At 44.8% G+C, this 22,114-nt stretch overlaps 1 protein-coding gene across 12 annotated transcripts in view; it reads left to right on the top strand.

Moving 5' to 3' along the window:
- Positions 1-22,114, top strand: part of LOC139267173 (pumilio homolog 2-like) — a 156,694-nt gene that overhangs the window by 29,208 nt on the left and 105,372 nt on the right. For 11 of the 12 annotated variants that reach the window (XM_070885094.1, XM_070885087.1, XM_070885085.1 and 8 more), the window contains one exon: positions 1,267-1,335. The exons of the other annotated variant lie outside the window; for it this stretch is intronic. In XM_070885094.1, the coding sequence (XP_070741195.1) occupies positions 1,267-1,335 (69 nt within the window). The remainder of the gene's footprint in view (positions 1-1,266; positions 1,336-22,114) is intronic. 12 annotated transcript variants of the gene reach the window in all.

The raw sequence follows: 22,114 nt of genomic DNA on the forward strand, positions 1-22,114 counted from the left end.
GTGCCTCTATTTATAATATCAAGGATTCTATATTATTTTTTTTAAACAGTCTTATCAACTTGTCCTGGCACAGTCAAAGATTAGTGTATATAGACCCCAGGTCGCACTGCTCCTGCAACCTTTAAAATTGTATAATTTAGCCATCTCTTCATTCTTCCTGCCAAAATGCATCACTTCACACTTCTCTGCATTAAATTTCATCTGCCATGTGTCTGCATTTCACCAGTCTATGTCCTCCTGAAGTCTGCTACTATCCTCCCTGTTTACTACATTTGAGTTTTGTGTTAGTGACAAATTTTGAAATAAGCCCTGTGTACCCAAGTTCAGGTCTTTAATATATATCAAAAAGAGCAGCGGTCTTAATACTGAACCCTGGACGACACCACTGTATACTTCCCTCTAGTCTGAAAAGTAACTGTTCAACACTGATCTCTCTATTCTGTCCCTTAGCTAATTTCGTATCCATTCTGCCACTGCCCCTTTAATCCCATGTGCTTCAATTTTGCTAACGAGTATTATGTCATCCTTTATCAAACGCATTTTGAAAGTCCAGATACACAACATAAACCGCACTACGCTCATCAATCTTCTCTGTTATGCAAAAGAACTTAAATCAAGTTTGTCATACACAATTTGCCTTGAACAAATCTGTACTGACTGTCATTTATCAACCCATGTCTTTCCAAGTGATGATTAATTTTCTCTCGGACTACTGTCCCTAAAAGATTTCCCACCACCGACGTTAAGCTGATTCGCCTGTAGTTACTGGGTTTATGCACACCTCCTATTTTGAACTGAAGTGTAACTTTTGTAACCTCTGGTACCACTCCCATATCCAAGGAGGTTTGAAAGTTTGTGGCTGGAGCCTCCGTTGTTTCCACCCTTGCTTCTCTCGGCAACCTAGGATTCATCCCATCTGGACCGGATGACTTTTCTACTTTGAGCGCTGCCAACCTTTTAAGCACCTTGCCTTTATATATTTTTTATCCTGTCCAATTTCTGTACTACTACTGTGACATTGGCAACATCCTCTTGTTTTGTAAAGACAGGTGCAAAGTCTCTATTAGCAACTCTGCCTCCACAAGATGATCTTTTTGGTTCATAATCGGCCCCACCCTTTCACTATTTATATGTTTATAAAAGACTTGTGTTCCTTTTTGTTACACAAATGTGAAAAAACTCTTATTTAAGTGAAAGTTTCACAAAAAATGTGCTCCATTGTCGAGTAACACAGTTCCTTTAATAACAGAAGTGTTTCTCCTGCAGGTTCGATCTGTGGATGAGATGAATCATGACTTTCAAGCTCTTGCACTGGAGGGACGGGGAATGGGAGAAGTAAGTTGGCTAAAATATGGAATTCTTGTGAATACCAGGCTCAGCTCTGGATAAAGATGTGTGCTTTATTGTCACCATACTAGTTATCTATATGTCATCATAAGCAGTCCCTCGGAATCGAGGAAGACTTGCTTCCACTCCTGAAGTGAGTTCTTTGGTGGCTGAACAGTCCAATACGAGAGCCACAGACTTCTCACAGGTGGGACAGACAGTCACCGAGGGAAGGGGTGGGTAAGACTGGTTTGCTTGACTTCTTCACGTTCTTGGTGTTGAGACTCGGAAGTGCTCAAGGCCCTCCCGGATGCACTTTCTTCACTTAGTGCGGTCTTTGGCCAGGGACTCCCAGGTGTCAGTGGTGATATTGCACTTTATCAGCGAGGGTGTCCTTGTAACGTTTCTGCTGCCGTTTGCCGTGAAGGAGCTCCGCTTAGAGCACTTGCTTTGGGAGTCTCGTGTCTGGCATGCGAACTGTGTGGCCTGCCCAGCGAAGCTGATCGAGTTGAGTGCCAGAGTCCTGACTAAAATTCTATATATGTTCCATAATATAAATGTTGAAGTATGCTTTTAAAAATTGTATTGGAGCTTTATGGAGATAAACGTTGAAGTGGAATATTGATAGTGTACTTGTAGTGCATCACATCTTTAAGTGGTGATTAATCCTATAACTGTCTACAAGAGATTCAGTCAGATAAAACAGGAAACTTGAAAGGAAGAATACAACAACAATAGCTTGCAAGTACTGTATATGGCTTTCAGTAGAAAAACACACGGGGCATTTCACGTGTAATTAGCCAAAGAAGGAGATATTAGGTGGGGTCACTCAATGCTTGGTCGAAGAGGTGGGTTTTAAGGAGGGTCTTTAAAGGAGAGCGAGGTGGAAAAATTTAAGAAAGGAATTCAAGAGTACCATTTCATCCCTTGAGCAAAGATGGGGATCATACTAGGGAAACAACCAGGCTGGGGGAGAGTCAGGATATTACTGGAGACAAGGGCATCCAAGGTGAGGGGATGGGTGAGCAGATCACCAGCTGCAAAGTATCGTTGCGAATGGTGGGCCAAAGTAGACAGATGGGAGTTGGAAACTGCAGTTGTAAGTGACTTGGAGGAGAGTTTTTTCCCCCTCAAAGACGAATGCAGAAGGAACTGAGGTTGAAAGAGGGTAGGAGGATATGGATGATGAGTGATACATGGAAGTGGTCGGAGATGTCCTTGTCTGTAATTGAGACAATGAGAGTAGAGAGGTCGAGGGAGTGGCCATGAATATAGGTAGGTGAGAGGTTTATATGGAGGAAGAGGTTTATATGGAGGGAGAGGTTAAGGGAGGACTGGAGAGAGGGTGAGGTGAGAATTGAAAACTGAGCTAAAAATGGGACAATGCTCTTTAATTTGAAGACTGTGTGTAAGACCAAGGTGAGAATCGATAGGATATGGCAAGGGTGCACAAGAAGTGTACAGAAGAATGGAGAATTAAGCCAATGTTGAAATAAGATCACTATTGGCAGTATTGAAGATTAAACAGTAATTTTTAGAAAAAGTTTATGCAGTTTTCTTTAGCAGTTCATCTATTTATTTCCCCACTCCATGCATCAGGGAACACATAATCTAAGATATCAAATGTTAGAGAATCGTCACTTGTTATCAACAAGCCAGCTAGAAATTGAAATCATTAAAAATAACTAATATTTGATTCAATGATCCTGCCTGCACTTGATTTTTTTCACCTTGCAGAAATCACTTTTTAGTCCTCCTGACTAATTAATTAAACATGTATACTAAGATTTCCTGTGACTCCCATCAAGTTTATGTATTCCTACTACAGTACCTAATTGTTTCTGTGTGTCTTTTTGTGGGGGAGAAGCAACTGTTTAAAGCTGCCAGTCAGAATATATACTTTTCTCAATGTTGTTAAACTTGGTCCAAATATTTTCTTAAGTTCACTTTTAAATTCATTTTGATGAAAAAAGTCATAATATAGTAGAAGCTGTTATTGACAATTGAAGGGTGTTTATAACTCTGAAGAGTTTAACTATAGCACTAAAATAATTATGATAATATCTTTGCTACCCAACAGTAATTGAACGGAGATATTTGCTTTTGCTCAAAATTGGCTTGGTGTCAGAAGAAAGTCGAGACGTGAAATGGCTTGTTGTGGCCATTTGGAATGCTGAAAAGCATTGAGCCAGGGATACTCTCCCTCTACCCCATTGTGTTTGTCAAAGAATGACTAAAAAAATGATTAAGAAAGGGAAGATAGACTATGAAAGTAAACTAGCACAAAATATAAAAACAGATAGCAAGAGTTTCTATAGGTATATAAAAAGGAAAAGAGTGGCTAAAGTAAATGTTGGTCCCTTAAAGGACGAGACCGGGGAATTAGTAATGGGGAACATGGAGATGGCAGAAACTCTGAACAAATATTTTGTATCAATCTTTACTGTAGAGGACACTAACAATATCCCAACAGGGGATAGTCAAGGGGCTATAGGGGGAGAGGAACTTAACACAATCACAATCACTGGTACTCAGTAAGATAATGGGACTAAAGGCAGATAAATCCCCTGGACCTGATGGCTTGCATCCTAGGATTTTAAGAGAAGTAGCGGCAGGGACTGTAGATGCATTGGTTGTAATTTACCAAAATTCCCTGGATTCTGGGGAGGTCCCAGCAGATTGGAAACTGCAAATGTAACATCTCTATTTTAAAAAAAGGCAGCAAAAAACAGGAAACTATAGACCAGTTAGCCTAACATCTGTGGTTGGGGAAAATGTTGGAGTCCATTATTAAAGAAGTAGCAGCAGGACATTTGGAAAAGCAATATTCGGTCAGGCAGAGTCGGCATGGATTTATGAAGGGGAAGTCATGTTTAACAAATTTGCTGGAATTCTTTGAGGATGTAATGAACATGGTGGATAAAGAGGAACCAGTGGATGTGGTGTATTTGGACTTCCAGAAGGCATTTGACAAGGTGCCACATAAAAGGTTACTGCACAAGATAAAAGTTCATGGGGTTGGGCATAATATATTAGCATTGATAGAGGATTGGCTAACTAACAGAAAACAGAGCATCGGGATAAATGGTTCATTCTCTGTTTGGCAACCAGTAACTAGTGGGGTGCCGCAGAGATCAGTGCTGGGACCCCAACTATTTACAATCCATATTAACGACTTGGAAGAAGGGACCGAGTGTAACGTAGCCAAGTTTGCTGACGATACTAAGATGGGAGGAAAAGCAATGTGTGAGGAGGACACACAAAATCTGCAAAAGGACATAGGCTAAGTGAGTGGGCAAAAATTTGGCAGATGGAGTGTAATGTTGGAAAGTGTGAGGTCATGCACTTTGGCAGAACAAAATCAAAGAGCAAGTTATTATTTAAATGGAGAAAGATTGCAAAGTGCTACAGTACAGTGGGACCTGGGGGTACTTGTGCATGAAACACAAAAGGATAGTATGCAGGTACTGCAAGTGATCAGGAAGGCCAATGGAATCTTGGCCTTTATTGCAAAGGGGATGGAGTATAAAAGCAGGGAAATCTTGCTACAGCTATACAAGGTATTGGTGAGGCCACACCTGGAATACGGCGTGCAGTTTTGGTTTCTTACAAAAGGATATGCTTGCTTTGGAGGCAGTTCAGAGAAGGTTCACGAGGTTGATTCCCGGGATGAGGGGGTTGACTTATGAGGAAAGGTTGAGTAGGTTGGGTCTCTACTCATTGGAATTCAGAAGAATGAGAGGTGATCTTATCGAAACGTATAAGATTGAGGGGGCTTGACAAAATGGATGCAGAGGCGTGTTTCCACTGATTGGGGAGACTAGAACTAGAGGGCATGATCTTAGAATAAAGGGCCGCCCATTTAAAACTGAGATGAGGAGAAATTTCTTCTGAGAGTTGTAAATCTGTGGAATTTCCTGCCTCCAGAGAGCTGTGGAAGCTGGGACATTGAATAAATTTAAGACAGAAATAGACAGTTTTGTGAACGATAAGGGGATAAGGGGTTATGAGGAGCGGACAGGGAAGTGGAGCTGAGTCCATGATCAGATCAGCCATGATCTTATTGAATGGTGGAGCAGGCTCGAGGGGCTGTATGGCCTACTCCTGTTCTTATTTCTTATGTTCTTATGTTGTCTGGAACTTTTGAGGACAACAGCCATGAGGTTCCGCTGTAAAAGTTCTGTAACATTCGAGTCTTTATCATAAACGTTCCCATGGCACTCTTCAAAGAAAAGCAGGTGAGTTCAGTCAGTGTCCTGGCCAATATTTATTGCTCAACCAACACCTAAAACATGATCTCGACATTTATTGCTGTTTGTGGAAGCTTACTGTTCACAATTTGGATGCTACATTTCCTACATTACAACAGTGACTACACTTCAAAAGAACTTCATTGGATGTAAAGTGCGTTGGGTCATCTTGAGATCGTGAAAGGTGTATAAATGCAAGTCTTTCTTTACTTTGCTGGAGGAATCACTAGGAACTTGGAAATATATATTTACTCAATTGTATCCCACAGTTCTTCCTTCTCCAATTCAAAATGGTTTGGGAATAGCCCAGGAATGCAATCTCTTCTCGATATTCCTGCCGTGGGAAACCATCTCGATCAAATGACCGTTTGCTTATTATAGAGCCTCATTCTGGACTGCACCCTTTAGTTTTTCTGCTATCTGCATGCACACCAGAAAAAGGATAATTTGTTTCACTACATTTGGTTGGTTGTTTGCTCCAGTTTTGAGCTGCACTGCAGCCTGCGAACAGGGCTGAACACACAGATTTTGAGTTCAAATTTAGTAAGCATTATATGGTTTGTGAGTAGGTTTCAGGGTCTTGTGGGGCTTCCAATCATCTTCAAACATTGGTTTTAATTCTGTGCCATCTTCAGGCTCAGCAATTTAAGCATCAGTTGGAGACATAAGTGCTCCGGTTATTTAGCAAGAACTGATACTGGATCATTTTATTGTCCCAATCAGCTTCGCTTTTAACATACCCTAACCCGTCATCTGTTGCAACTTCAGCGCAGACCCAAAATAATGCTTACGCCCAGACTGAACAAAAGAAAAAGTATCAACTGCATTGGCATCAACATCTTTTTTCATGACAAAAATAGCTTTGTGCTTCATCCTCTGCTGTTTCAGCATGGTGTATGTCATCTGATTGTCACAGCATTGTCTCTTACTGTGACATCAAATAATTTAGTGGTGACCTGTATAGTGGAAGGAGCAGCCCGGAAATTGGCGCGGTCCCGGCCTGCAAGACCATCAGCAGGCCGGGGCCATTGGAGAGATCGGTGTGCGGTGGCCCGGCCCGGAAATCGGCGTGGTCCCGGCCTGCAAGACCATCAGCAGGCCGGGGCCATTGGAGAGATCGGTGTGCGGTGGCCCGGCCCGGAAATCGGCGTGGTCCCGGCCTGCAAGACCATCAGCAGGCCGAGGCCATTGAAGGGAGCAAAGTGCAGCGGCCCAGCCTGGAAATCGGCGCGGTCCTAACCTGCAAGACCATCAGCAGGTCACGAAGCCAGGTCACAGATTGCAGTGTGGGCTGGTACAGCAGAAGGGCGAAGGAGTGGCAAAAGTCCGTAGAGCGAAGTGACCGGGGCCCAGGAGTGGCGTGAATCTGGGGCCCAGAAGAGGTGAGGGCCCAGGGGCAGCACGGGCCAGCCCATACTGCGATATGTGTGCGTGCTTGGTCTGTGCAGCAGAGCTGGTCTCCAATTAGTCTTGGGTAACCCTTGACACTGGACCAAGACCTAGCTCTGTCAAGCCCGTGTGGTGGCTGGTTTAAAAAAAATCCAAGCACAGGCATCTTCCACCCTTTACGATGTAGTTCAGGATCTGGAATATTAGATCCTTCATTGAAACACCTGTGAACTCAGCCCTTTTTGGCGTGGAAGCAAGTCATCCTCATTTCGATGGACTGCCTATCATGTATAGTCCAAGGTGCTGGATCCAGTTCTACTGAGCAGCTTCAGCATTATGTGAGGCACTTGAGCTTTTTTAGTTCCATCTATGCCAACTGAGGCCAGTGGCTACTTTTCTGATTCACGTTTCTATCTCTTCAGAAAAAGATGTAGTGATGTATCCCTCCAGGGCTCCCTTGGGTCAAGACATTTGAGCAAGAGTATTTCTTTTGCTCTTGACTGAATATATTCTTCAAATTGCCTCCTAGCTATGAGCCCAATTATCTGAAACACTGGTGTCACACCAATTACAGACCCGAGATATCAGGCTTATCTTCCACCAACCTGCACTGCCACAAAGGGCTTTATAAGGGTTCCTTTAGCAACAGAAGAGGCCTTGAGATTTTATCTGACATTGCAACTTTCTTCCATTGAATGCCTCAGTTGATCATCTTTCAGAGTTCGTTTGGTATGCAGATAGAACACCAGGTTTTCACCAATCCAGGCAATTTTTTATCTTAAAAGAAAATGGCCTATGATGTGCCGAATTTAATTTCTGAAACAAATGTTAGCAAATTGGATTAACGGAGTTCATTTCCTTATGCAACACCTTGGCATTGCTTCATCCACCTGGAACAGATGGGCTTTACTCTACTTGTGCAGTGGCAATCTTCTTAGCTTTGGGACAGACTTTCCACATGTTATCTGTAAGACAGCTTGCACGTTTTCTTCAAACTTGATTTTGATCTGATGCAGAGTAGTGAGTGCTTCAGTACTGTGGTGGTCTAAGCTGGCCAAAAGATGTGAATTCTTGAGTCCCTAGCTCCAGTTTACTGCACCACTTTGGAATACATTTATTTGTGCTTGCAGGTTGAAGGAATAGGAAAGCTTGTTAGATTATCTACTGAAAGCTTGGCCTTCCTCATTCTTCGAAAAAAAGTTCAACCTCCACGCACAGCTCGCAGTCTTCCTACTCTTCGTTTCTCTTTCTGTACGTAGGTTTTGATGCTGTATTTTTGAGATCTGAAAGCTGCCTCCTTCAATTCAAGAACAGTGGTGCATCCAGAACAAAGCCTTATATAAGGTAAAATGTTGAAAGGTTATCTGAGCTTTGGACCATGCACAGCCATCTTGAAGGGACAGTAGCTCTGAATCTTTCTTGTCGGTGAAAATCATAATGTGAAAGTAAAACCTTATTGAGATGCAATTTTATAAATTTTTTGTGGTTTTGCCTCCCATTCTGTAAACTTAACCTAAGAGAATTTTTTCATGATTGAGTGAATGCTTCTCTTGTAAATGCCACAGAAAAGTCTCTTCATTATACACATTTTAATAGTCACCACTGTTACATGCGCTGCACCAGAGTAAACGCCTCATTGTAATGTTACACAAGTATAATTATATACTATTGTCAGAAGTGTAAACTCTTCTCTTGCCCTTCTACTATCTTGCCAGTGGTTCCAAAAGCACTGACTTCTTGATAGTGAAGTTCCATAGGTGCTGGTTACCCTTTGGTTTCTTGTCCGAATGCTTTTTCCTGTGTGAGTGTTGTGAGGAGACTGTTTGAGAATTAAGGTGGGCCCAATCTTGTCTTTACTATATTATACAGATGCATCTCCAGTAGGAATAGTGATCATGTGAGAAACTTGGTCAATTTCCCAGAGTCTGAGACCAAATGTAGTACCTCTACCATAGCTCTGCTGGGATCAGGATGCTCAGCACATAACAAGGATCAAATCTTCCTGGTTTGATTGACTTAACTATTCATTAGCTAAGCTACTAGGGTAAAAAAAAAAGTTTATATATGCTTTGTAATTTTTAATAAACTATAACTTCCAATCTGTTGATGGATTCTATGGGCCCTAGTTTGCCCTGGAGTTGATCTGTTTTTTTTTGAGTAACTAGATTTTTTTTTGGAGTATCTTAAAAATCGCAATTCTGCCCATTTAATTTGCTCCAGTGTAAGTGAGTTAGTTAGGTTTTTTTTTTTAAGTTTAGTTTTTTTCCCAAAAGGGGGCATTACCAACCACTTACGCATGTTTTTGCCTTTTAAGCAAGTTTAGACAGCTAAAGGTTACTCCAATCTAACTTAGACCAGCATATGTGGCCACTTGTGTCTGCATAGAAATACTTTGCGGTGAGCTAAGAAATCAGCGCAGGTAGACAGAGATGGGGGGGGGGGGGGTGGGGAAGGGAAGTGAAGTGAGAGGACCTTGCAAAGCACTCAAAACCTTCACAACAACATTAAAGAAGCATAAAAACAATCAATAATAAATGAAAAATAAATAAATTACTAAAATATAAAAACTCCTACCTCGCCGACTGCAGCACACACAAGAAGCAGCAGGAAAGCCCTTCGGCGATGACACGCCACACCGGCAGGCAAGCCCTTCGGCCAGGGCTGGGGGCAGGTGGGAGGCAGGCAAGCAGGAGGAGAGCCATTCGGGGACGACACGCCGCACCGGCAGGCAAGTCCTTCGGCCAGGGTTCGGGGCGGACGGGCGGCAAACAAGCAGCAGCAGAGGGAGAGCCATTCGGGGATGACACATCGCATCGGCAGGCAAGCCCATTGGCCAGGGCTAGGGGCGGGCGGGAGGCAGACAAGCAGCAGGAGGCGAGCCCTTCGGGGCATGACACGCTGCACCGGCAAGCCCTTCGGCCGGGAGGCACGCAAGAAGCAGCAGGCTGGGCTGCAGGAAAGAATTTAAAGTGGGGCTGGGAACACACGGGCTGCAGGAGGGAAGCTGACTGCAACAGGCTGGGGCGAGGGGGGTGGGGGGTTGACGAGGAGGGAGACAGAAGTCACATGATTGGAGGGGGAGAGAACAAAAAATCTTTGGGTGTAGTCCATATACAGACCTTGTGGAGAGGGAGAAGTGCTGTGCTGCCATTTTTGACCTTTGAAAGTTTAAGTTTTACTTTTAAGTACGGGTGCTGCATTATCAACGCCACAGATTTTGCAATGGTTCTGCATCCTGGTGCTATGTAGGAGAGAATTGATCAGAGCTCATCGCATCAGGAACATCATAGCCCGTAGGCTGCTGAGCAGGGGGATTTACCCACCTTGGCAATATCGAGTCAGGCATTCATACCTGGACCTGAGTGAGGCAGATTGTGTCAAAAGGCTGCGTTTCCGCAGAGAAGTTTTCCGTGAGTTGCTGAGACCAGATTTACAGCCGAGAAGCAGCAGGTGGACTGCCTTGTCTGTTGAAATGAAGGTTACAGCTGCACTTTCCTTCTAGGCCTCGGGATCGTTTCAAGCTACAACTGGAGATATGTGCTCCATCTCTCAACGTGCAGTACATGTTTGCATTCACCAGATCACTGCTGCATTGTATGCGCGGAGGAATGACTTCAAGTTCCCAATGACCGCCCAAGCAATCCATGACAGGGCTGTGGGGTTCCCAGAGATTGCTGGCTTCCCAAAGGTACAGGGCTGCATTGATTGTACCCACATCGCTTTGCGAGCACCTGTGGAGGATGCCGGGCAGTTCAGGAATAGAAAAGCCTTCCACTCCATTAATGTGCCGCTTGTGTGTGACAGCATGCAGCGCATCATGTCAGTCGATGCAAGATACCCTGGAAGCACCCATGATGCGTTCATCTTATGCGACAGCGTTGTATCTGACATGGTTGAGCAGCAGCCAGAAGGGCAGAGCTGGCTACTGGGATACAAAGGGTACGGCCTGACCACCTGGCTCATGACGCCCCTACACGTAACCCGACGGAAGCTGACCATCAATACAACATGTCGCACATTACGACACGCAACATCATAGAGAGGACCATTTGGCATTTTGAAACAGCATTTCCGATGCCTGGACCATTCCGGAGGCCACTTGCAATATTCCCCAGAGATTGTCGGTCAGTTCACTGTTGTGTGCTGCATGCTGCACAACTTAGCCATCATGAGGCAGCAGCAGCTGATAGTGGAAGAAGACCCACCTGCGGTGAGAGTGGCTGATAATGATTTGGAAGATGCAGGTGACGAGCAGGAGATGATGGTGGTGGAGGAGGATGATGACGACGACGATCAGGCAAGTGCCTGAGGCCGGAGCACAATGTTGGAGGAGGCCGGGCCATCGTGCTCCTTTAACAATTACTCGAGCCTTGCGCCAGCAGCTCATCTGTGAACGCTTCACTGATGCCTGAGGGCTCAGCAACAACTGTTCCACATGGACATGTTTGTTTTTTGCAGTTCCTAAATGTTGTGTTGTGTTAATGGAACATGATTCAGTTTTAATGTAAAATATATTTTATTGAAAAGTTTGCAATGTTTTTCACTTTAGTGTAATAAAATAATTCTTGTATCAAACTTTACTTTAATATGACTCTTTAAGATCACTTAAAAACTTTAAGATCACAAAGTTGTAAAGTTACAAAACTTAAAAAAACAATTTAAATTTGAAAATAGTTACAACAGTAACAACAACAGCAGCAGCAAAGAAAGGCGGTACCCATCTCTCATCCACATCTCGGTGAATGTGCACGTCTTCATGGGGGTGGCATTTGATTGGCTGGGCTGTGTGCCCTTATTGCAACAGCTACCTCACACAGGCCCTCCATAACGGCCTGTGCCGTCGTTTGCACTGCCTCTGACATTCCCTCCTTCAGTTCCCGTGTCATGACTGCTATTTCTCGCGACGGTCCCATTACCTCATCACCCACCCCACTGATGGTGTCCATGAGTGATCGGGTAAGGTCATTGGTCTCCACACCCAGTGCCATAACCTCAACCACATCTGTTGCACGCTGCATCTCAGGAGAGCGTGGTCGGATTCTCCTTCCCCTCATCCTGGGGTCTGCCTTGCAGCAACCCTCCAGTGCGAGGCGTAGGCTGGGACGCTGGGGCCTTGAATATTCCAAGCGGCACCTCACGAGCACTGGGCGGCGCAGGCTGGGACGGTGGGGCCCTGGTCTTCCAAGCTGCATTCCACCACCACCACTGGGACCCGCAACCTCTGACAGTGGGGCACTGGGTGTTACAAGCTGCATTCCACCACCACCACCACCGGAACTTGCAACCTTGGAATCTGTGAAACCATCGAATGTCGCACCAGAACTTACATCACTATATGCGGATGGGTACGTGAAGAAACGATGGTATGTCGCAGCAGAACTTAAAGGACTACGCAAGGATGGGGAGGTAATGAAACCTTGGAATGTCGGACCAGAACTCATGGAAGTGTTTGGCAAAGTGAAGTCCTGTACTATGGACTGATCCATATTAAGATCAACATTCTCCCCTGAACACACATCCATGCCCCCCTCCTCCTACCCCCAACCTTGGTCTGGATCGTACGCATCTGAATCTCCTGGATCTTCAGGATTGGCATCATGTTCTGCAAAATATAACAGCACAGTCAAATCGTTAGCAGCACAGGAGGGGGCAGGATGGGTGGCATGAGTAGTCTCACACGTAGCAGGCCAGGCAGCAGGTTGATTTGAAGGGCATGATGCATTTTCAGGACTTACCTTCTCCCTCGCGTGTGGGCCCAGCTTGTGTAGTACTGATTGTTTTTCTCCAGGTGCGACTCATCAAAGCAGCCACTCTCTGTTCCAAGGGTGTCAGTTGGTGCAGATTTGGTGGGCCTCCTCCTGTTCGAGTTTCCTTATTGTTGTGGACGAATTTCTTCTGCAACGATGAAAATATAACTTTTTAAGAGAGGGTGTCTTTCTGCTGGGTGGGACATATACAGATGGTCACATTTACAATTGCAATTCCATTGAAAAATGAAAATATTACACTAACTACTTAACCAAGGTCATGCCATTTCTTTTTACACTGGCTTCCAGATCTCATTGTATTCACCACTGCGCAGTAATCTTCTGCAACTAGGTTCCAGCGTTTCTTCTTTTCATTGGGTGGCACATTTTGTGCGACCTCTGTTGCTGGTATCCAGCTCCTGCCATCTGTTCTCAATGACATTAACTAGTATCTCCACTTCGTCATGCAAGAAATTCTTCGTTCTTGGTGCACGTTGTTGCATTGCTGTATTGAATTGACACTCAGTGATTTTTCAAAACACACAGTCCTTACTTTGCATGCACCTATGCAGCACTCCTGGAAGTTTAGCAGCAACACAGAGCACTCACTGATTCCAGCAGCTGATTTCTTCCACAGTACTGCTAACAGCACTCCTTCAGGCACCAAAAATCAATGAGAAGGCTTTCCACTCCTTCGGGCACTCAAAAATCACTCAGCAGGCTTTACCTTTAAAGATGGCCGATTGCCAGTGTTTCTGACCCATTGCGCATCGCACATGCTCCAACGCGCATGCGCAATGCTGCCAGCACTCAAAAACACGCTGGGCCCTAGCCCCGCCCCTCCTTCCAGCTGTGTTGATCCAGCACGGCCCTAGCTCCACCCCCCCTCCCCACTGCTTCTGCTGCGTTACGCCAAGGGCCTGCAACGTTCCAGCAGCGGGGGTAAGTTTTAGGCGCGGTTTTTCTACAGAGTCGGCGCACCTCACGGAGGGGTAAACTTGGGCCCTGAGAGTAAAGAATTGTAAACCTGCTTTAGTTAGTAATAGACTGTCTGGACACTTCTAGCAAAAAGATCTTTGAAGTTCTAAATAATTCAACTTCATTGTCCATCTGGTGCTTTTTGCCTTATCATAATTTGACTTTGCTTTTCAGGTTTGGTATTAGTTTCTTTTGGTGCTAAAATCCTTCGTCTTGTTGATTGCTCATTAAAGTTTCCATGGCTGCATGGGTTAAATGTCTGTATCAAGCTGGAGTAGAAGAATCTCCTCTCCCAAGTGTCAGCTTGGCTCAATTTGAGCACTGTCGCTTCTGAGTCAGAAGACTATTGGTTCAAGCCCCACTCCAGGCCTTAAGTACACATTTTAGGCTGACACTTCAGTACAGTACTGTGGGAGTGCTGGATTGTTGGTGGTGGTTATCTTTTGGATGAGAACAGAACTCCAATCTGCCTGTCCATTTGGACATAATCGATCCCATGAGACTTTTTTTTAAAAAGAAGAGCATGGGGTTATTCTGATGCTCTGACCAACATTCATCCTCAACCAACACAATCAGAACAGATTAAATGGTCAGTTATCACATTGCTGTTTGTATGACTTGCTGTGTGCAAATTGGCTGCCAAGTTTTCCCATAAAACATTGACTGCACTTCAAAAGTAATTTATTAGCTGTGAAATGCTATAAGAACATAAGAAATAGGAGCAGGAGTAGGCCATTTGGTTCCTCGAGCCTGCTCCGCCATTTAATAAGATCATGGCTGATCTGATCATGGACTCGGCTCCACTTCCCTGCCCGCTCCCCATAACCTTTTATTCCCTTATCGCTCAAAAAGCTGTCTATCTCCGCCTTCAATATATTCAATGATCCAGCCTCCACAGCTCTCTGGGCAGAGAATTCCACTGATTTACAACCCTCTGAGAGAAGAAATTCCTCCTCATCTGTTTTAAATGGGCGGCCCCTTATTCTGAGACAATGGGCCCAAGTTTCCACAAGAAAAAAAACGGGCGCCCCTCCGAGCTGGGCGCCCGTTTTTCGCGCCTAAAACGGCGCCTAAAAAAATCCTCTGTATTCTCCACCTACTTACAGGTCCTCTGGCCCTCGGCACAGCCAGCACGAGCTGTGGGGGGGTGGAGCCAGGTCCCGGCGCTGAAAACAGTGCCGGGACCTCTGAACATGCGCGCTACAGTCGGCACGCAAGTGCAGTAGCTCCAGGCGCCGAACTGTGTGGGAGGGGCCCGAAGCACGCAGCCCCTAGCCCTGGCTGAATGCCCTCACTGGGGCTGTGTGAATAAGGCTCCTCCCACGGCCAGCTCCTGCCCACCCCCCCCCGACCCGACCCGACACCCGCTCCCCCCCCCCCTCCCCCGACCCGACACCCGCTCTTCTCCTCCTTCCCCCCCCCCCCCCCCCCGCCGACCAGACCCGACCCGACACCCGCTCCCCCCTCGCCCCGACCCGACACCCGCTTCCCCCCCCCTCCCGCTCGCGCTCTCTCCCTCCTCTCTCTCTCTCCCTCCCTCCCTCTCTATCTCCCTCTCTATCTCTATCTACCTCTCTACCTCTCTCTCTCTCTCTCTCTCTCTCTCTCTCTCTCTCTCTCTCTCTCTCTCTCTCTCTCTCTCTCTCCCTCCCGCTCAGCGACACGAACGGCTGCAGAATTCTCCCTGTCTGAAGCACTTTCACACAGGTAGGAAGATGGTTTATTTAATCTTTTCTTGGCTTATAAATGTTTATTCAGGTTGGATTTATTTGTAGAAGTATAAATAAGGATTTATTGTCGAATTTAATGAGTTCCCTTCCCCCCCCCCCCCCCCCCCACCTCGTTCTGGACGCCTAATTTGTAACCTGCGCCTGATTTTTTAATGTGTAGAACAGGTTTTTTCAGTTCTACAAAAATCTTCACTGGCTCCATTCTACTTTAGTTTGGAGTACATTTTCACTGTGGAAACTTTCAAATCAGGCGTCAGTGGCCGGACATGCCCCCTTTTGAAGAACAAATTCTGTTCTAAACTAGAACTGTTCTACCTGACTAGAACTGCAGAAAAAAAAAATGTGGAGAATTGCGATTTCTAAAATAGTCCGTTCTCCACCAGTTGCTCCTAAAAATCAGGCGCGAATCATGTGGAAACTTGGGCCCTATGTCCCCTAGTTTTAGTTTCCCCTATGAGTGGAAATATCCTCTCTGCACCGACCCTGTTGAGCCCCCTCTTTATCTTTTATGTTTCGATAACGTCACCTCTCATTCTTCCGAATTCCAATGAGTATAGACCCAAACTACCCAACCTATCTTCATAAGTCAACCCCCTCATCTCTGGAATCAACCTAGTGAACCTTCTGAACAGCCTTCAATGCAAGTATATCCTTCCTTAAGTACGGAGACCAAAACTGTACACAGTACTCCAGGTGTGGCCTCACCAATACCCTGTACAGTTGTAGCAGGACTTCTCTGCTTTTATACTCTATAACCCTTGCAATAAAGGCCAAGATTCCATTGGCCTTCCTGATTACTTACTGTACCTGCATACTAACTTTTTGTGTTTCATGCACAAGGGCCACCAGGTCTCTCTCTACTGCAGCACTTTGCAATTTTTCTCCACTTAAATTATAATTTGCTGCTTTATTTTTCCTGCCAAAGTGGATGACCTCACATTTTCCCACATTTTACTCCATCTGCCAATTTTTTGCCATTCACTTAGCCTGTCTATATCCCTTTGCAGATTTGTTGTGTCCTCCTCACAATTTGCTTTCCCACCCATCTTTGTATCGGTAGCAAACTTGGCTATATTTCCCCCGATCCCTTCATCCGAGTCATTAATATAGATTGTAAATAGTTGAGGCCCCAGCACCGATCCCTGCGGCACCCTACTAGTTACTGTTTGCCAACCGGAAAATGACCCATTTAACCCGACTCTCTGTTTTCTGTTTGTTAGCCAATCGTCTATCCATGCTAATATTACCCCAACCCCATGAACTTATATCTTGTGCAGTAACCTTTTGTATGGCACCTAATCAAATGCCTTCTGGAAATCCAAATACACCACATCCCCTTTATCCACCCTGCTCGTTACATCCTCAAAGAACTTTGGGACATCCTAAGGAAGTGAAAGGCACTATATAAATGTAACTCCTTTGAAGTTCTTTCTTGTGGCTACAATCAGCAGCTAGTTCTTGAAATGTCTTGGGGCAGAGAGATATCTATTCTTTGCTCTGAGGTTTAATAGACAGTAGTAGGTCTCATGCTCAGTGGCTCTGAATGGAATGCTTAAATCAAGTAGCCATTCTTCATATATCAACCTAGATGGTGAGTGTTAGCAGGTTATCTAGCCATGGCTTCATCATAGCCAAATCCAATCCTGTCCATCTGTCCCAGCAAGGTGTCCTGAATACGCAGTGGCTGATGAAGGGACAAGACTAAACTAACTGATTATCCAGCTTCTCATAATGTTCATGGGTGTCTTCACTGCTCCCCTCATATTCTAAAATTTATTTATACAAAATTGAGTAATGTAGTGATTGCTGTCCCAGTTGATAGTTAACAAAGTTGCTGGCTTTCTGTTCAAGTCTGTCTATGACCACACACTGAAGACAATTCTGAAAATTTCTATTTCTGTATTTATTGCAAATTTAGAGGATGTCAACAACATCTTGCAATTTTATAGTGCTTTTAACGTCGAAAACACTGTCATGGTGCTTCACTGGCATATGAAAATAGGACACCAAACCAAAGAAGGAGAGATTAGAAAGAGTGATCAAAATCTTGGTCAAAGAGGTGGGCTTCATTGATGGACTTAAAGGAGGTGGGGAGGCAGAGGGGCTTGGGACGCAATGCTAGCTAGTGAGACCTCGGTAGTAGAAGGCATAGCAACCGGTGGTGAAGGACAGCGAGGGGGATTTTACATGAGGCCAGAATGTGATGGAGAGGATATGGAGTAATGAGGTCAGCTCAGGGTGGAACAGGATACCGAAGTTGCAAACAGTCTGTTTCTATCTGAGACAATGGCTGGGGAGAGGGATAGAGTTGGTGGCGAGGACTGAAGATATTTTCAGTCTTGCCAATGTTTATCTAGAGGAAGTTGCAGCTGATCCAAAAACTGGATGTTGGGCACACAGTCACAACAGCAGAGGCAGGGGGGTTGAGAGAGGTGATGGGTGGGTAGAGCTGTGTGTCATCAGCATACACATGGAAACCGACTACTTATGGTTAAAATGGGGGCCATGAAAGGAAGTTGGGCAATCAAGAATTTAGTGGGACTAAAGCAAAATACTGCAAATGCTGGAAATCTGAAATAAAAACAGGAAATGCTGGAAAACACTTGGCAGGTCATGCGGCATCTGTGAAGAGAGAAACAGTATTGATTCAGGTTGATGACCTTTCACCAAAACTGAAAGAGTATAGTGGGAATAGGTCAAGGGAGCAGGAAGTAGGTCTCTTGGATGAGATGAGCTTGGAGGAAGTTCGGGAGAAACATGAAGCTGAAGGTTCTAGGGTGGGATGGGACTGGCAAAAGGTTTGGTCCAGTAGGGCTGGGAAAGCTGAATAGGCAGCTATAATGGATGTTCTCTTGAGTAAATCCATGAACGCTGCACACACTGTAGGAGGTGAGTGTGGAGGAGCAAGGGATTTTAGAAGGTGGTTTGCAGTAGAGTAATGGAGTCTGAGGTTATGTCTGCTCTCTCGGATGATCGTATAGTGGGGCAGTTCGACAGGTGAATAAGGCCTGATGCAATTTAATGTGGTCAAGGCAGACATGGCAATGATTAGCTAATCCAGTTGTGCACCAGGTATGTTCACAATTGTGCTCTTTGAATTTATGGAAGCAAAAATGTATAGTGTATGCTCAATGGAGCAGGATCCAATTTGTGAAAAGTTGCTAAATAATTCAAACGACAGCACCTCCTTTTCTAACAACTGAGTTGTTAACCTGTGAAATTCTCTACCGCAGAGAGTTGTTGATGCCAGTTCAATGGATGTATTCAAGAGGGAGTTAGATATGGCCCTTACAGCTAAAGGGATCAAGGAGTATGGAGAGAAAGCAGGAAAGGGGTACTGAGGTGATGATCAGCCATGATCTTATTGAATGGTGGTGTAGGCTCGAATGGCCTACTCCTGCACCTATTTTCTATGTTTCTATTCATTCAAAATGGTGATCTGTAAGCAGAGAGCAAGAATTAAGGGGAGTTCCTCAGTGATGGGAAGTGGGTAATGGTGTTCTGTTAACTGTGTACATCAATGATTTGTGTTTGGGTGTGGTGTCCAAATTTACAAACAATACGTAACTAATAAGAAATAATTCTGAGGACCAAAGGAAGCTGCAAGCAGGTAGTGATGGTGTGTTATAATGATCATAAACGTGGCCGATGGATTTCAATGTCAGTGATTGTGAGCTGGAACATTTTGATTTACTAAATTATGGGACAGGTTGACTGATTTGGAAAATCAGAGGAATTTAATGGTTCAGGTTCATAAGACATTAAAAGCAGTGCCTCAATTGTATAAACCATAAAAAGCTAATGGGATACTGGATTTTAAAGCAAAAGTTATGGAATATAATAGTCCAGATATAAATTGTGATTTTAGATGAAACCTTGTTAAGATGACAGTTGGCGTACTGCGCAGATTTGGGCTTTATACTATAGCAAAAATGTTGAGGCAATAGGAAGGGTACAGAACAGATTCATTAGGATGCTGTCTTTAAGGAAATACAAATATAAAAAAAGACTTGAAAAATCTGGGCAATTTTTATTAAAATAAATTATGGGGTGTTTAAAATTTTGAAAGGGTGGGACAAGGTATGTTAGAAACAGACTCCTGGTTGGAGTGTCTATAGGGTGCATGAATTTTAGGATAGAGAGCAGGCAAAACTTTTTTTTTTTAAAGAGGGGTTGAGGTCCTGGAATGCATTACCTGGAGTTGGTGCTTGAAGCAGAGACCACGTTAACGTTTTAAGAATAGGTTGGATAAATGGTTGAAAGAGATGGGGCAGGGCGGGCACATGGAATTAAGATTGCTGCTCATGTGGGGGATAAACACCACCATGCACGAGTTGGGCTAAACAACCTGTTGTAACAGCCTATGTAAACTGATTGAATATAGTTTCTTGCAAATATCTCGACCAATACCAACCATCAAACCTTATTTTATGAGGAGAAAGGGGATTACCTCAGTTTATTTAGTCACTTTTCACAAATTGATTCCTGGATTGCCATGATTATTCACTTTGAGGAAGTTACATCTGCAGGTCACCTCTTAATCAAAGGATAAATAATATAATGAGAAAGGGTTAGCTCACTATGTTTGAAACCTGAATTTGGAATGCATCCTATTCTATTCATTTGCAAACTTAGCTAAGAACTGGTATTCAGCACTTTATGTTGTCGGGATACATTTTCAGTTCTTCCTGCGGATGCCCTTCTATCTCCCATGTCAAAATCTAAATGCTTGACAGCTCTATTTAAAAGAAAAGGCTGTTATTTGAATAAGAGTTATTTACTTGTTTCTGCAGATGTTCTTTTAGATTGGCTCAGACATCACATCAATTGTATCAAACGTTGCTACTTTAAGCAGACGTATACAAATGTTCAATGAGCTCAAATTTCCCCAGGAGTTGCCCCGTTTTTTTTGAGTAAGTAGCTTTTTTTGGAGTAACTTAAAAATCGTAAATTTCCCTATTTAACTTGCTCCAGTGTAAGTCAGTTAGTTAGGTTTTTTTCTAGTTTAGTTTGTTCTCTCCAAAAGGGGGCGTGACAAGCCTCTTGCGCCTCTTCTGGCCATGGAAGCAAATTTGGCCAGCTGAAAGTTACTCCAAACTAACTTAAGCCAGTGTATGTGGCCACTTTTGTAGGCACAGAAAAACCTTACCTACATTTAAGAAATCATCACAGGTAGCCAGAGATGGGGGTGGGGGGGGCGGAAAGGTGAGTTAGAGGATTCTAAAGCACTAAAGACCTTCATAACATCAGCACAACAGCTGCACAACATCAAAAATAAATGAAAGATAAATCAACTACTGAAATAGAGCAGCCCTACCTTGCCGACTGCAGAACACACTGGCTAGCCCTCCCGCCAGGGCTATGGGTGGCAGGTACGCATGACTGTAGGGGTGAGGGATTTTTACTTTTTACAGTCCCTAAATGTTGCATGGTCCTAATGGAACATGATTCAGTTTTAATGCAAAATATCTTTTATTGGATATTTTCAACGACAACAACAACAGCAAAGAAAGGCTGCATCCATCCCTCACCCACATCTCGGGGAAAGTGCACTTCCTCATCGGGTCGGTGATGGTGGTGGAGGCCCGGCTTGGGTCTCACCGGTGGCTGGTGCATGGATTGAAGTGGGAGTGGCATTTGAATATCCGGCGTTTGTGCCCATATTGCAGAAGCTAGCTCCCTCATGGCATCTGCCATTGTTTGCACACCCTCTGAAATGCCCGCCCTCACTTCCCGTCTCAGTGCTGAGATTTCACCCGACAGTGTCGCTACCTCATCACCCAACCCATTGACGGCCGCCACGAGTGATCTTGTGAGGGCATTGGTCTCCTCACCCAATGACAGAACATGATTAACCTCTGCTGAGGGCTGCATCTCAGGAGAGACTGGTCAGTTTCTTCTTCCCCTCGCCGTAGGTCTGCCTAGTGGCACCCCTCCAGTGTGAGGCACAGGCTGGGACGGTGGGGCACTGGACGTTCCAACATGCATTTCATGACCGCCACTGAGACCTGCGACCTCGGGAGGTGTGAACCCATGGAATGTCGCCGAGGAGCTCATGGAGGTTTCTAGCAGTGTGATGCCCTGTACTATGGACTGATCCATATCGCGGTCAGCATTCTCCCATGAGCACATTTCCATGGACCCCTCTTCCCTCCACCCGTCTTAGTCTGGAGCGCACGCATCTGGATCTTCTGGTGGATCTTCAGGATGTTGAGTGTCGTCGTCTTCTGCAAAATACAACAGAACAATCAAATGGTTAGCAGCACAGGAAGGGGCAGGATGGGTGGCATGAGTAGTCTGATGCGTAGCAGACCAGTCAGCAGGTTGATTTGAAGGGCGACTATGCATTTTAATGACTCACCCTCACCTTCGCGTGTGGGTCCAGCTTGTTCAGAGCTGATTCTTTTTCTGCTGGCGCGACTCAGCAAGGCAGAAACCCTCTGTTCCAGGGGTGACAGTTGGTGCAGATTTGGCAGACCTCCTCCTGTTCTAGGTCTTTCCCTTTTGTTGTGGGCCAATTTCTTCTGCAAAGATGAAAATATTAATGTTCACACATGGTGCGCTTCTGATGGGTGGACACATACAGATGGTCACATTTTAAATTGCAATTCAATTTAAAGATGAAGATATTACTTACACTCACTACATGACCAACGTCCTGCCATTTCTTCTTGCACTGGCTGCCAGATCTTAC

The sequence above is a fragment of the Pristiophorus japonicus genome, chromosome 7 (assembly GCF_044704955.1).
Source record: "Pristiophorus japonicus isolate sPriJap1 chromosome 7, sPriJap1.hap1, whole genome shotgun sequence".
Classification (NCBI taxonomy): Eukaryota; Metazoa; Chordata; class Chondrichthyes; family Pristiophoridae; genus Pristiophorus; species Pristiophorus japonicus.